The sequence below is a fragment of the Blennius ocellaris genome, assembly GCF_963422515.1.
Source record: "Blennius ocellaris genome assembly, chromosome: 13".
NCBI classification, from domain to species: domain Eukaryota; kingdom Metazoa; phylum Chordata; class Actinopteri; order Blenniiformes; family Blenniidae; genus Blennius; species Blennius ocellaris.
In genome coordinates this window covers 23,049,108-23,064,607 of record NC_137662.1, presented here as the reverse complement: position 1 = coordinate 23,064,607, position 15,500 = coordinate 23,049,108, and the positions used below count along the sequence as shown (strand labels likewise).

Genomic DNA, 15,500 nt, shown 5'->3' with positions numbered 1-15,500 from the left:
GTCGTTGCTTTCAGTTTACTCATCAAGCCAATGCGTGATTTATTCAGGTTTTTTTTTCTCTCTCTCTTTTACACCCTGTGTGAACATGGCATCTTTTAGAAAGATCGGGATAAGTGCATTTCCAGGGTCGCAGGAAGAGGGTCAAGTCAAAGACTGTTCACGTTCCATGTCACAAAACAAAACTGTACATGATATGTGTCAGAATGTATGCAGCATGGATGTACCTTTCTTGTCTTTTCTCTTTTTGAAGAATTAAAAAGAAAAAAACATAACAAGAGAAAAACAGCAACACATTTACTCAACAACTAACCAACCAGGACAAGTTCTTTTCGTTTTCTTTTTTTTTTTTTTCATTTTTCAATTTTTTGATTAGCAAAAACATACTATGCATGCTGACTAATTCTTAAAAATGGAAAAGGAAAAACTCAAGAAAGAAAATAGTACACAACATGTAAATTATTGCACAAGAGAAAGGCTCGAAGTTTTGCGTCAATGCAAGAGTATTGCCCCGATACAGATCATGCATTCAATGGGTAATGGAAACGGGGTGTGCTGGTGCAGAGCACATGGTCTTAAGCTTCCACCAGACTGGCGAAAGTGGAGTGTTGGGATTGGGGCAAATCTACAAGGAGCTGGGAATAAACGGGACTGATGGCGGACACAGCTGTGGGGAAAAGGTCTCATTGTTCGGCCTTCTACTCTGACTTTATTTCGGTACTCAACGGGCGGTCACTGTGCCATTTTTTCATGTGTTTCTCCAAGGTGCTGTAGACACTGAAGGGCATCTTACAAATGTCACACTTGAACACGTCTTTGCCCACCTGACCGTGGGTCTTCATGTGGCGAGTGAGTTTGGAGCTCTGGGCACACGCGTAATTGCACAGCTCACACTTGTATGGTCTCTCCCCCGTGTGACTGCGTCGGTGCACTGTGAGGTTACTGCAGTTCTTGAACACCTTGCCACAATACTCACAAGTATCGCTCCTGCGGCCGTCCTTGGAGCTGGGCCGTCCAGGACCCCCAAGGTGTGGCGTGCTCCCCCCACTGCCCGTACCGCTGCGACCTGACATCCCACCGTCCAGTTCCCCCGGAGGGGTCGAGAAACGCAGACTGCCATTCTCTGAAGAGTGCTCGGATGAAGAGGCGAAGGGCGATTGTCTGGAATCCCCAAAGTTCAGAAAAGGGTCCTTGAGTTGTCGAGAGGCGGCGTATCCCGCTAGCCACTGGGAGTAGACGTTCTCTGTGTTCGGGATTGTGGGAGTGGGCAGGTCAAATTCCTTTTCCAGCTTGATGCGTTTGGAGAACGGACTGAGTGGACTGGGGCTACCCAGAAGCAGTTTCTTGGAGAGGCCGACAGAGGCTGATTCGTTGGGAGAGGCTCCCCGTCCATTGACGGTGGAGACGGAGCACTCCTCCCCGCGGTCCGTCTCCAGCACAGAGTCCCCGTCACACATCTCTCGAGTGTGGTGGTGGTCTCGGCTGAGATGGTGGTGCAGGTGGTTCTCCTGGCCCATGGCGTTTCGTTTGTGTGCGGTGAGGGCTTCGCTGAAGTGCTGCATGCTGGCGGCCAGTCCCATCCCCTGCATCACCTCGGGCAGCGAGCGGGGGATCGTCCCCTCCTCGGCCACTCCGCCCAGTCGATTCCCGATGCCGCCGTTGTTTTCATGCTGACGGGCTGCGTCGAGGTTCAAACCGAAGTGGTAGCTGTTATTTCTCCTGGGTCCCCTTTCTCCATTGGGCTCCTCTTCCTCCTCTATCTCCTCCTCCTCCTCCTCTTCCTCTTCTTCCTCCTCCTCTTCCTCCTCCTCCTCCTCCTCTTCCTCCTCCTCCTCCTCACCGTTTTCACGTAGCATGCGGTTGTTCTCGCTTTTCAGCTTGGCCACCACTGACTTCAGGGCGTTGCTTGCGCTGGCCATGTGCTCGCTGGTGCCGGGCTCCGGAGACGAGGCCGTCGAGAGCCCGTCTTCTGACTTTCCTGTGTTTGGCGAGGAGGATTTGTGCATGTGGGTCTTCATGTGGCGTTTTAATTTACTAGCCTGCGTGCAAGCGTGATCGCACAAGTGACACTTGTACGGCTTCTCTCCTGTGTGGCTTCGCCGGTGCACTATTAGATTACTCTGAAACTTGAAGGCTTTGCCGCAAAACTCACAACACTTTGATTTCAGTTGGGCCGAAGAGGAGGATGTTGGACCTGCTGAGGGAAGAGGGGTTGTGGGAGTGGTTTGAGAGCCCACGGGGGACTGCACGGAGCCGGGAAGAGGCGGCGGAGTGGCAAGGTAAGGAGGTTTGCTGCCTCCTGCCCCTCCTGCACCTCCATTAACTCCCCCTGTCTGGAATGGCTGGAGCAGGCGCTGCATGGGGCTGGGCCGGCTGGGAGACAGCGGGGGAGAGGACCCTGAATTGTTTCCCGCCAGTTCCCGTAGCCGCCTTGAGAAGTCCATTGTTGGAGGGGGGTCCAGAGGCAGAGGAGGATTGAGGCGCAGCACCCTGTCGAAGGCACTCGGGTGGTGGGCTGCCAGCGCCAGCTCCTCTGGGCTCAGGTGGTGGGGATCCAGGTGGTTTCTTGGAGGGGGACTGAAAAGGGGTGGCGTTGGAGGGAAACGCTGATGGTGACCCCCACCAACAGGGCCACCGATGCCAATGCCGCCTCCTGCCCCGATGCTGTCCCTTCCACCTGAGCCTGAGCCCGGGATGCGGAGGAGGTTGAAGGGGCTTGCGTCGGGAGGCAGGTGGAGGCCGTGGAGGGGAGGCTGCGATGGGCAGTCCGCGCCTCCGCCGAGGGAGGAAAGTCCACCCATGCGAGGGGTGAGAGGGCTCCCGTGTTCACTTTCCAGGTAGATGCGGAAGCCATGACTGTTCTGGGCGTGCTGCAGGAGGAACCAGGCGCTGCCGTAGGACTGCTTACACGTAGTGCAGGTGTAGGTGGTGGGCTCCTCCTTGCCTGTTGTAAAAGAGAAAAAGAAAGCAAAATCAGAAAAACGACTTGGAAAAACAACCAATAAATTCACCTTCAACAACACGCTGCATTTGTTATAATCCTGGTTTGGTTTTAGGGGGTCACAATTAAATTAATTACAGACAAAGCGCCTTGGATGCCCCAATGCTTTTGATCTGGGAACATTCGCCCAAGACGTAAACAGTGCCGTGTGCAAAACGTAAAATATGAGGAAGAACTACGTTCAACTCGGCTGAACCAATCTTTTTTATCTGAACCTTAGGCCTAACCGTTACAGCTTTTAATAGTGGTCGACACATGGTGTTGAGGGCTTTGCAAATACAACAGTAGCTCTTATTGAGGTCATGCCCCACATGAGTAGCATGTGAGAAGTAGTGTGTGTGTGTGTGTGTGTGTGTGTGTGTGTGTGTGTGTGTGTGTGTGTGTGTGTGTGTGTTTCTCCCAGACTGCTCTGGGACATAATTTCTCCCTTTAGACTGGCTGTGAGTCCTCCATTGTCAGCAGGAGAACAAAGAAGCAGGGCTATCCCAGCAGACTACCACTTCCCACTGATCTACCAAAAACAGCGGCTCGCTGACAAATACACACACACACCAACACACTAGGGAGAAAACTGAGTGAAATCCTGTAAACCTTGAAATGACTGCTTCCTCATTTCTGGAGCATCATGGTATTTACATTAACAAATATGTATATATATAGATACATGAAATCCGATGCCGCTGGAATTTTCACAAAGAAGCTGAACGAAAAACACAGACATGTACAAGGAAAGCATAAAGATGAATCGTGGGAAAGTTTATCAATGTAAACTGTATGATAGTGTTTGATGTGCTGCCAACCCTCCCACCAGTGCCGATCGCCCCTCAGACAAAACAGGCGTCCGCTCATTTGTTTGCGTGCTCACGGAGAACGACACCTCGGGCCGCACGCGGAAGGTAAAAAAAACAGTAGGAGTGTAAAAACATTTGCGCTTCGCAAACCCCCCCCACCCTCCCAGAGGGAGGCGGGGGAAAAAAAATAACTCCTTCAGTGTGCTCTCGGAGCGTCTTCCTTCAGCCAAGCATGCAGAGTCACTTTGAAAAGCAGCGGCGAGAGGAACATTTAAAACAATAATTGCCTTTGAACGGCCTCGGCGAAGATGACCCGTGGTGCGACCCGCCATGCATGTGTAATCTCATTAGGGGGACCGAATGGATGGCCATCAGCTCGTTTACAAGATTAGATGACAAACGAAACCCCCACCCCTCCACCCCGCCCGTCCCACCCCCACTTCAGTAGCCTTCTCTTGTTAAGCACTGTGCCATGTGGGTCCGTTTGTCAAAATGGGCTGAGGTGATCATTGACACACTACCAAAGACTGAATCTTCTGTAAATGTCTTCAACGTGTGTTGACACACACACACACACACACACACACACACACACACACACACACACACACACACACACACACACACACACACACACACACACACACACACACACACACACACACACGATGCCATTCATATTCTTAATAAATCTTTTCAATACAAAAAAAACCTTCAAAGATGTGTTGTTGTTTTTTTAAAGCCTCTATATTTGAGCACTGTACAATAACGAACAAAAGCACCTTGAGCCAACCTTTTATTGTGTCTGTTGAAAAACATTTATTTATGGAAAAACAACCAAGAGCAACAAAAAAATGTCAAAATGCCGCAAAACAGGTAAAAAAAACCAAAAAAACAACAACAACAACAACAGCAACAACAAAAAAACGGCTGTAACATAATTGCAAAAGCAAATGGGTGCCGTTCCAGGGGTCATAATAGCGATGTTAATTATCCCCAATGATTTCTTTCTTCTTTTTTTTTTTTTTTTTTTGGTTAAAAGCTATTTTGCTCTGTTGCGTTGTCGCCAACAAATAAATTACAAAACATCCCATTAATATGTAAACAGGTTAGGCAGGTTGTGGAAAATACACACACACACACACACACGCACACACACACACACACACACGCAATTGGGACATATCACCTGCTAATTACTGGCAGCGCAAATATGACAAATTAACAGTGATACTAAAAGGATGTCACGGTTTTACGGGGAAGCTTTTATAAGTCGACGCCGCCGTAATTTACCTCTAATAGCCAGAAACAGAGAGTCGGAGAGGTTGGAGTAGGGAGGAGAGGGAAAATAAATAAATAAATAAATAAATAAATAAAACAAAACGCGATAAATATCCGCAACAGCAAAGTAGGCACTCGTGAGCGTGATTTTACAAGATGTGTGATTTCCCTCCTGCGATGAGAACGGCGAGTCATATTAACAAGAGCTATTCTTTCATCTTTCGTCCACAAAGACGACAAAGAAGCGAGGAAGAATGGGGAGCAAACTAGACGTGATTGTGTTTAAGAGTGTGCAGATGAAGCTTTTCTTACACAAGATTCTGGTCTCTCCTTCATTTTCTTCCTTTTTTTTCCCTCCCCACTCCCCCCCCCCCCTCTTGGCCTCAATTTCTGTACACAAACACACTTATCCCGAATGACCAACCGTTTAGAAAGGCAGCGAAATTATGGATCATTAAAATCGGCGCAAATTACCACTAATTGTGGGCACCTGCAGTAGATCTAACCTGTGAATACCATTTGAATCATCAGGAGCAAGGAGAATGTATTTATTTATTCCTCCTCACTCCTCCTCCTTCCCCTTCTTAATCTCTTCACTTCCAACAACAAAGCCACACTTTTCCTACTTTGGTCCAATCAGGAGGCGTTTCTTTCCGTTATTGATCGGCTCACGCTCCAACTTACTTTTGCTTCAAATTAAGCACCAACGCCGAGTAACACGAAGATGACAGCGACGACGTCGCCCTCTCCTTTTGCGACAGGGCTTCCAGAGGAAACAACAGGAGCGAGCTGCACGCGCTATGGCATTGAGAAAGAAAAAAAAAAAAAACTGTTGCCTTGGAGGAAACAATGCTATTCTTCTCAGCAACACTAGACCATCTCAAGAGCTCTCAGGGGAACATATGGAACCGCAAGGCTCATAAAAACCATTCACATCCATTCGATATATATTCAAAGCAATGCTATTATTATAAATAAAAGGTTGTTGATTCAACATCTGGTGGTCCATCTTCAGGCTTTTAAAATTCTTTTCCAAACAAATCTACCACCAGCTAAGCAGTTACTCTGAAGACCCACAGACCTTCCTCGAAGAGAGAAAGAAAATCTTTAGCGTCGCAGTTTCACCTGAGCGTGTGCAAAACATTGATAAACCGGCTGAATGGAGACATTCCAGTGAGTTTAGCCACCGGAGCTGTTTGGTTAGCAACAAAAAAAGTACATTACGCAACCAGAATCCAAACAGCAGCGTTTATTTATTCAGCCGTTTAATCTATAAAAGCATAAACGTCACATCTTGCTTATGATTGTGCGTCTTGATTTTCGTGCCGTGTCTGAGGAAGAAGGACTGACAAGATTCATTGAAGAACGCCAGAAGCGTCAGTCGAATATTGACAATCATCCAGCGCTAAATTAGTATATTTTGTTTTCAGACGGAAACGCGCGCTGCACAGATCTGAAGCACAAGGCCCAACTCTTGGGGTATTACTCTCCTTTCTGACTCGCAGCTCCGACTTGTCTCCACGCTGATTGAAACTGTAAGGTTAATGGATTTTAGAGTAGGCGACCGCTCCACTCTGTCTCCCTGTAATATACTCCCATCAGCCACTTCATTAGGCAAACTCTCCACCAGTCCAAGGTAGAAAAATGAAGTGAGAAAGCGGAATGGAGACCGCAGGATGAAGATAGATAGAGTCAGAGAGAGGGAAAGAAAGAGATGAGGCCCCAGTAATCCCTTTGGTTTAAGTTTCAACAGAGGTGACAAACACCTCCAGCGCAACTTTTCGGGCAACGAGGAAGGGGGGGGGGGGGGGGGGGGGGTAAAAGCATCCGGTTCATCCTGGAGAGTAAATTTCACCGCCGTGCAGCCGCTGTGGTGAAACTCCAGAGAACACACACACACACACACGCTTTGGGAAACATGCGAACGCCCAATAGCAGCCATGCTACAGTGACAAGCGAAGGCATTAAGCCCTATTAAGCCAAGGGCATTGCCTGGACACTTATGTGGTGTGAGATGGGAGAGGGACGCAGTGAGGCAGCTTGGCTCATGTTTCATGACTCCTTTGTGTGTGAGAAAGAGAGCGGAGTGTGTGTGTGTGTGTGTGTGGTAAGTTCCCCAAGTTCCACAAATCCCTCTCAAAAGCAAGTGTCGCCCTCTGATCCGACGGCAGTCCGAGGGGCTGAAATAGAGCCGGAGAGCCAAGTTGACGAGACGCCCAGCGAATTCACAAACAAACAAATCATCACATATCATATACAACCCTAATGAAAGAACGTCAACCTTTTTTTTTTTTTTTTTTTCCTCCCCTTGTTTGGTTTCTATTTTTAAACGTGTGATGAAGCCTTTCCTTCGCCAGTCGCAGTGTGGCCAGCGGGGCTGGGCCGTTCATGCTCCAGAGGTTGAACTACTGTCCGCAGAGGATTATAACAGGTTGACCGGTGCAAACATCTCTCAGATGGCACACTGGGCCTTTTGTCCATCGGAAAGGTTGCAAGTTAGAGCTCCCATTCCTCACTGTCCATGTGTCTAAGGCTGCATTCACACCGCAAGTCCTGATTGGTGTGGTGACACGCATCAACATCAAGTAACCCACATCTGATCCTCACGATCACACCTGCATACAACATCTGAAACATTGCACATGAGTACTTAATACTAATATTGGTAATTGCTAAGTTACTAAGTGCCGGAGACGTTTGCCAAACATTGCAAGGATTTCAAGGCAGAGAAGGAGTAAAAAAAAAAAAAGAGCTATAATGGCATCTTAGGCATATTCTGCAATTATTTCCTTCTCTCCTCAATGACTGAGAAGCCATGTGACCTCTTCAACTGACCACCGCGCTGGATGTTCCGCCTGTTGGATCGCCTCCATGCTTCCCATTCATTTACCACGCGTTCACTGCTCCAGCTGCACTAGATGGTCGCAGATTCGATGGCGTTACGTTGAGAAAATCTGATCATCCTGGCGACACAGTGGTGACACAGATACATATCCAATGTATCACTGATTTATTTCCACACATGAATGAGGCCTGTTTCTGATCTCAAACTGTCTTTTTCCCGCTCATACTGTTCAAAAGCAGATCGGTGGCACATAACAACAGAATTGGGTCACGGTACACACACAGTGTAAATGCAGCCTAAGTGTCCAAATCGTTTGCTGGATAGGAGTCAAAATTGTACATGTTGTTCCTGATTTCCACCCCTGGAAAATGTTCTCGTCATCCTATACCTGTCAAAATGTATGAATCCCAAATTGAATCTATTGTAATATTTGTAATCTTCAAAGGGTATAAACAAAGGGTATATTGTTACTATAGAACATTTTGAAAACCTTTTGTTCGCTATAATGACCGGAGTTTTGTGTTACTTTTCCAGTGTCGACTGTTATAACTGGTATAAATGACAAGCCCAGTTGTTCAATAACAAAACAAGTCACACAGAAATGGTTTCTCAAAATATCTTTCAGTGTTTCTTTTGAGTCACATTTCGAGGAATGATCCCGGACCCTCTGTAATCCATTAATCCACAGGTGACATTTGATTGATCAGAGCATCAGAACAGTGGATTTAACCACTTCTCAACATATGTGAGCTTCAAGATGCTGGTCTGTATCGTGGAAAAGGCTCATCTGGAGATGAACACAGGAGAGCAAAGCCGGCACGACCCCCGTGCTTGACTTTCTCTTCCAGACATACTGACAGTTGTATTAAAATAATTACAGCGGAGGTCAGACAGGTTATGTGAGAATGAAAACAGAGAGAGAGAGAGAGAGAAAAAAAGCAACAGTTTTTATGTGCGTGGCCATGAGCTGCAGGTCAAAATGTCCCCCATTGTGTTAAATAAACACCCCATGAATCAAAAGAATCAGAATAAATGTTCGTCTCCACAGCGTCTGTACCTGAATCTGTGCAGCTTCGAGAGAACGTCTTTACAGCAGCAGCTATTACGTCCTCTCTAATGACTCCACCTCAGAACGTCGCCAGTGTCTGTTCCTCTGCCAGTCATTCCGTCCTGTGACTTAGCTGGACGGCCACCATTCTGTCTCTTTCCAACCAGCTGGAGGAGAAAAAAATGGCTGCCAGGCCTTGGCGAGCAGCTAAGACAGACCTACAACACTCCCGCTGCCCTCGTCAAGATACAGTCACTTCTACGTTCTCTGTTCGGCGTTCTCTCATTCTCTATCCCTCCGGATAGCTTTTCCTTTCTCCTCTCCTCTCACATTTTGCATTTTTCCATGCTCTATGGGACACTCCTTCACAGGCGTCCCTCCGAACCTCCACCCCCCCCCCCCCTCCCTCCTCTCTTTCCAACCAAGCGGTACTTCTCTGCCGGTGTCCTTGGCCGGGTCCACCTCTGGGTGAGATGATAGTAATTGAGGTAATGGAACATCGCTAAAACAGGATTAGGTACGCATACTGGGAGTGAGGGACAATGTCCCTTAATACAATTTGGGATTTCTATTCGAGCCTCAGGCTTTCAGGATCCGCTGCTTATATTTACATCTGGGCATCTAGCCCCCCCCCTCCCACTCCCCGTGCTTTTTTTTTTTTTTTTTACCTTAAAGGGATACCTGGCTGTTTCACTTCACCGGTTTATTATTCTCCACCATGCTTGTCCGGCGCGGGGCGGTTTGGGTCACTGGTGACCGCACTAATAGGTTTGCAGACGTGTCTCACTAAAAATCTAATGCACACGTGAATTCAGTTTGCAAGGATTCAGTGAATTGGCTTTTGTCTGACCAACCCAAAGAAACTTGCTTTTGTCAGACTAAACATTGGATCCCACTCAGAATTGATACGTTCTGCATGTTGTTGTTTTTTTATGGTTTAAACCACAAAATACTGTCACGTGGGGAAAGAAGGTGAATACCCTTCCACAGCTATAGATTGACGCCAACAGTTTAATCGGAGCTTTGAAAGCAGATGCCAATTACAAGACCCTGTAAAGGGGTGACAGGTGGTCCCGTTGTGACTTCAGCTCCACCAGGATACTTAATATTGAACTGTTGTCATCAATAAACCCAGTGAGCATTCAAAAGAATTCTTTTGTCTGCATACAAGTGTATGAATTAACTTCTAAATTCTCCAAACAATTTGAAGAAAATAATCCCTCCGTGAGGTGAAAGGATCTGAAACATTAGTCCAGGACTGACTGACCCAGAAGATGCATTCCAAGAGCACAATAATTATGACAAAATGCCGTGGAATGCAAAAGAACCACTTTACCATGAGTTCACGACAGCAACAATATTGAATCCATGATCTGCTAGATTCTCCAACAGATCAAGCGTTAGAAAGCCTTCAGCGCCGATTTCAGAAACAACATCATATCAAATAAATAAGTTCAATGAGCTAAAGCCAATAACCAAAATGTTAAATGCAAACTCGACACCTGAAAGTGTCATTGACTTTAAAACACCGACACCAGGCGGTGCGAACACACGTGACAATAACTACTAATAAGTCACGTGTGAAGTATTGTGGAGAGCAACGACTTTTCCTCACCCAACATTGAGATTTTCAGCGACAATCATGAGTACAGCGAGATGCCAATCAGCTCTCACGTCCCCATATCTCATGACTCCCGCTATACACTTACAGTGTAACTGATACACTGTCCTACTTAAATAAAACCTCTTTTGTGACTCCGGGCGGAGGCCACACCAGAGAAAATGATTTTCAAAGATTATGGACTCCTCGGCCAGAACAACAGCCGCCGTAATGCGCCCGTCCTTCCTCCGCCAAAAACCGGCTACAGTCGTCATGTGAAAATTTTGTCGGCCTAATTATGGCCCTTTTCATACTTTAATCTGTGAACGGTGTGTTCACTGACTGGAGCCGAGGAAATTCACCCTCGGGCTTACGAAGCAAACCGTTCTCAAATCCACGAGGATGAAACTCAAAAACACAAGGTGGGCAAGTCGGAAACGAGCGGCATTCTTCTACATTGTCACTAAATTCCTCTAATTGCTGTTGTGGCATCATGAGCTGTCATACCAGCCGAGCGACTTTAATCCTGTGGCGGCATCCTGTGCGGTCCAGAGAGGAAGAATCAAACCCCCCCCCCCTCACACACCCCACAACCACCCCACCAATTATCTTCCCCGCTATGCTAGAGCCTTCTTACTAACTGGACAGCAAACAATCTGAAGGCAAACAGTGGCAGCTGGTGTCCTGTCTGCTCGCTGAGGGGAGGAACGCAGTCACACAACAAGAACAAAACAAAACAAAACAAAAAAGAGAGAGAGAGAGAGAGAGAGAGAGAGAGAGAGAGAGAGAGACAGCGCTCGGCTCGGAGGGAAATCAGCCTCTATTACTGGCTCCGAGTCGCAGGCCAGATCAAAAGCAGCTTCTTTGAGGTGCCGCCGCTGATGCAAAGGAGGGTTGCATAAAGGGAAGCGGGCTGCATGCACAGCCACTACCTAGAAACAAGGAGCAGCGAGCGGCCTTCTCCGTCGTGTCGTCATTTGTTCCCCGGAGAAGGATTTAATCTCTGCATTCCATAAAGGTTTGCCGATGTTTGCTCCTGCCAGCCCGAGAACCCTTTTCACCTAATCTAAGTTGGGTTTTTTTTTTTTTTCCTTTTCTTTTCTTCACAAAAATAGCGACAGCTGTGCAAACACAGGTAAACCAAAAGGTTCGACACGGCGTTGCTTTGACCTTCTCTGGGCACTCAGGGAAACCGTTTGTCACTCCTGACGTGTAGAAAAACCAAGGGCAGCGCCAAGACGGCGTTCCGTATCCCCAATCGTGTGATCGAAAGCCTCAAAACTTCGCACACTCGAGCTACGATCATAAGTCACCGAGGTCTCGGAGACAAATCAAGGCGACAGAGGAATGTGGCGAGGCAAGCTTTTCAATCTCCTTCAAGCTTTTCAAGACGCTTCGGAATCTGCCTTCAGACTCTCTCGGATGACGCGTCGGTACTTTCGTTGAACGCACGCCGAGGTGTGCTCAGTATTCTCGCTTGTGCCTCAGGGTTACTGCATTTACCGTTTAGGGCTGAGCCGCACTTGTTTGGACACAAAGGACTCTATGTTTCCTTCCTTGTCAAGGACTGGATTTAGTTAAATCGGTGAATTTTTTTTATTTATTCATTTATTTTGACTTTTTTCTCTGCGATTCTTAAGCGTGACCCCAGAAAATCCATTCATCAGCTGAATCTCTACTGTGACAAGGATGACACTTTCACCTACAAACCTCCTATTGTACCACTGTGGATGACATTCTTGCCCAGTTGATTCACTATGATTCACTTTTTAAAAAAAACGAGCTATGAGCTTCCCTAAGAACGCCATCTACTACGGTAAAATGATTTCATCATCGTGGCGATAATATCACCCGCTTCAAATTCATCAGGACCCATTAAAAACAATATAGAGGGTCAGATTCACACTCTGGTATATGCAGCAAAATGGTTTCCTAAAACTGGAATTAAACAGCTTTCTGAGTGTTTTCGTTGATGAGAGGCTGTCATGAGGAAACCACATCCAGTACGTCTGCAGCAAAAGCCTGAAGTCCTCCACGGGGTTCTCTGTGTCACCGTGCCACTTTAATTACATCCACGCCTCAACATATTGTAATATCATGACATCTTTCTCAACGTCATCAAATACTTTTCAAACCTTAAGGTTTGAAAATGAAATCAAACACATATTCCTGAAGAGTCGACTGCGCCTGTTCATAAAGTTTAAACTTCTATTAATTGAATCTATCAATACAGTATAAATTCATCAATAATAAACAAGGACATACGTCACAACCTTTTCCTGTCATCCTCAGACGTTCATCCGACCCGACAAGCGACTAAAAGACTTGCTTTGCCTCCAAACGACCACTTTCTATCAAGTTGATTGGGCCCAGACGACGGAATCCAGTTAAAAGTGACTTTTTCACAAAAGTTCTACGCCACAAAAGCTGGACAGGCAGGACTATGGTGGAAGCTAAACACAGACACAGTCACGTCTAATATTACGCGTTGCTTTATATTACAGCAGCGAGGTTACAGAGATTAGAGAAAGAGGTTGGTGGGCTCCTATATGTTTAAACGCAAAAACAGAATGTTGTGAAACAGCGTTCGAGAATGTAAACAGGAAATGCATCAGAGAACACCTTGATGTACTCAAGTTTGGTAAAAAAAAAGTGTGAAAACTCAAAAGTAATTATCTTTTTCTTTATCTTCAAATGAAAGTGTCTCAATCGGCAGTGAAATTGTCAGATTGATGGATCTTTAATCAAAAAGAACATCAAACATACTGTTGCTGGTTAAAAAAAAAAAAAACACAACAACCCATAAACACAACTCCAAATAGCTCCAAACAACTTTTGCAAATAGAAGTCTGCACGCCTGACGATAATGAGGTAGTGTGGTTTTACTTTATTTTTCGTATATATAGAAGAAAGAACCATGAATGCATTTGAATTACCCAAAACAACAATGGATTATTGAGCCTGTCTGATTGCATGCTGGGCGTGTATGTGTGTGTGTGTGTGTGTGTGTGTGTGTGTGTGTGTGTGTGTGTGTGTGTGTGTGTGTGTGTGTGTGTGTGTGTGTGTGCACGAGAAACTATGTCTCTGCCCTCCTACTAAACAGCTCTACACTCCGACGCTGATGAGCAAAAATATCAATACCGTCTGTCCCCGTCACTGCGTGCGTGTTAGTGTGTGTGTGTGTGTGTGTGTGTGTGTGTGTGTGTGTGTGTGTGTGTGTGTGTGTGTGCGTGTGCGTGAGTGCGCACGGGATACATCAATACCTTCTGTCTCTGTGTTTGAAACCCCTGCTGGGCTGCAGACTGCGCTATCTGCAACTCTCTCACTCGTCTAACTGTGTGTGTGTGTGTGTGTGTGTGTGTGTGTGTGTGTGTGTGTGTGTGTGTGTGTGTGTGTGTGTGTGTGTGTGTGTGTGTGTGTGTGTGTGTGTGTGTGTGTGTGTGTGTGTGTGTGTGTGTGTGTCCATCGAGGCACCCATTATAAGCTGCCATGTGACAAAGTTTCCTTTTCTCTCTCTTTGTAACGCGTACAAATGCAAACCCTATGCTTCTCTCTCTCTCTCAATCTCTCTCTCTCTCTCTGTCACACACACACACACACACACACACACACACACACACACAGAGTAATGTATCTCGTAAAGTCTGCTCTAATGACACAGCCCGGGCCCTTAAACTGTGTTTATAAATGTAATTAAATGGACCGGCCTTTGTAGAAGCATCCAAGCACACTGTAGCAATGATCCAGCGCACGTGTGTGTGTGTGTGTGTGTGTGTGTGTGTGTGTGTGTGTGTGTGTGTGTGTGTGTGTGTGTGTGTGTGTGTGTGTGTGTGTGTGTGTGTGTGTGTGTGTGTGTGTGTGTGTGTGTGTGTCCATTTGGAAGACCGGTCCTCATGATGGCAGGGACAGCCTCCACTTAACCCTAAACCACCATGGTGAAATTACAGAGCATCCAAATTACAGCACTTATGTGAGTAGAGAGAGAGAGAGAGAGAGAGAGAGAGAGAGAGAGAGAGAGAGAGAGAGAGAGAGAGAGAGTCGGGTTTGAAAGAGGAAACTTCTTACTCTCACACTCTCACACACTCTCACACTCACTCACACACACACTCACACACACACACACACACACACACAGTGACTCAGCGTCCGGACCTCTGTACTGTATACCAACGCGAAAAAACTCTTTCAACTCCTAATCTGTTGCAGATTGCCGACCTTAATCGGATTCCATGCGGTGACTCTAGGTTGATTTTGAGGGGATCGCCGACGGAACCCGCGCAAAAGCCTGACTGATCGCGTCTTTCATCGAACCTATAATCAGCGCGCTGTGAAGATCTCGGTACCGTTCAACTTCAGCCCTTTGCGACTGCTCAGTATCGGAACTGGACAGACGTACGTTCCTGCATCTCTGACCGCGTTTGAACTCGTCGGTCCCTTTAAGCGCCTTCGTCACGTGATGGACTGCAGCGGCAACGCTGGATCCCATATTAGTACAGTTTCTTGAAACACGAGATCCTTCCGTCGAAAATGGCTCGCGAGTGACTCCTGATAAATACCTGATAAGCCCTTGACCTGGATTTGCTTCTCAAAGCTGCAAAGGCTTCAGCTGTGCGAGCGGGAACCTGCTGACACGCGCTCCGGACCGGCCGGCCGGCCGGCTAAAGCCAGGATCCCGTCCAGAAAGCGTCACTAAGTCCTCAGAGGTGGATCGTCACTCTCGCCGGTCAAATCCAGTCGACCAGCCTTGATTCTGGCTGAACGCAGCCTGGAAACAGCTTGTTGCAATTTCAGTGGGAACTCCTGGGAACAATCAAGAGGAAGCCACTGAGCTGAAAGTAAGCGTGTGGAGACAGCAACACCCAAGAGACAAGCCAGGCCAGACCAGGCCAGACCAGACCACACCAGACCAGACCAGTCCAAATCAGTCCAGACCAGAC

The 15,500-nt window shown here is 47.0% G+C and overlaps 1 protein-coding gene across 1 annotated transcript; it reads right to left on the bottom strand.

The window, feature by feature from the left end:
* Positions 1-457: 457 nt before the first annotated feature.
* LOC308138642 (B-cell lymphoma/leukemia 11A-like) lies at positions 458-15,049 on the bottom strand (the record flags this gene model as incomplete). Its single annotated transcript, XM_080507856.1, has 2 exons — positions 458-2,941; positions 14,977-15,049. 2 exons carry the CDS (start codon positions 15,047-15,049, stop codon positions 696-698), a joined length of 2,319 nt encoding a protein of 772 aa, XP_080363982.1. The 3' UTR covers positions 458-695.
* Positions 15,050-15,500: the final 451 nt, after the last annotated feature.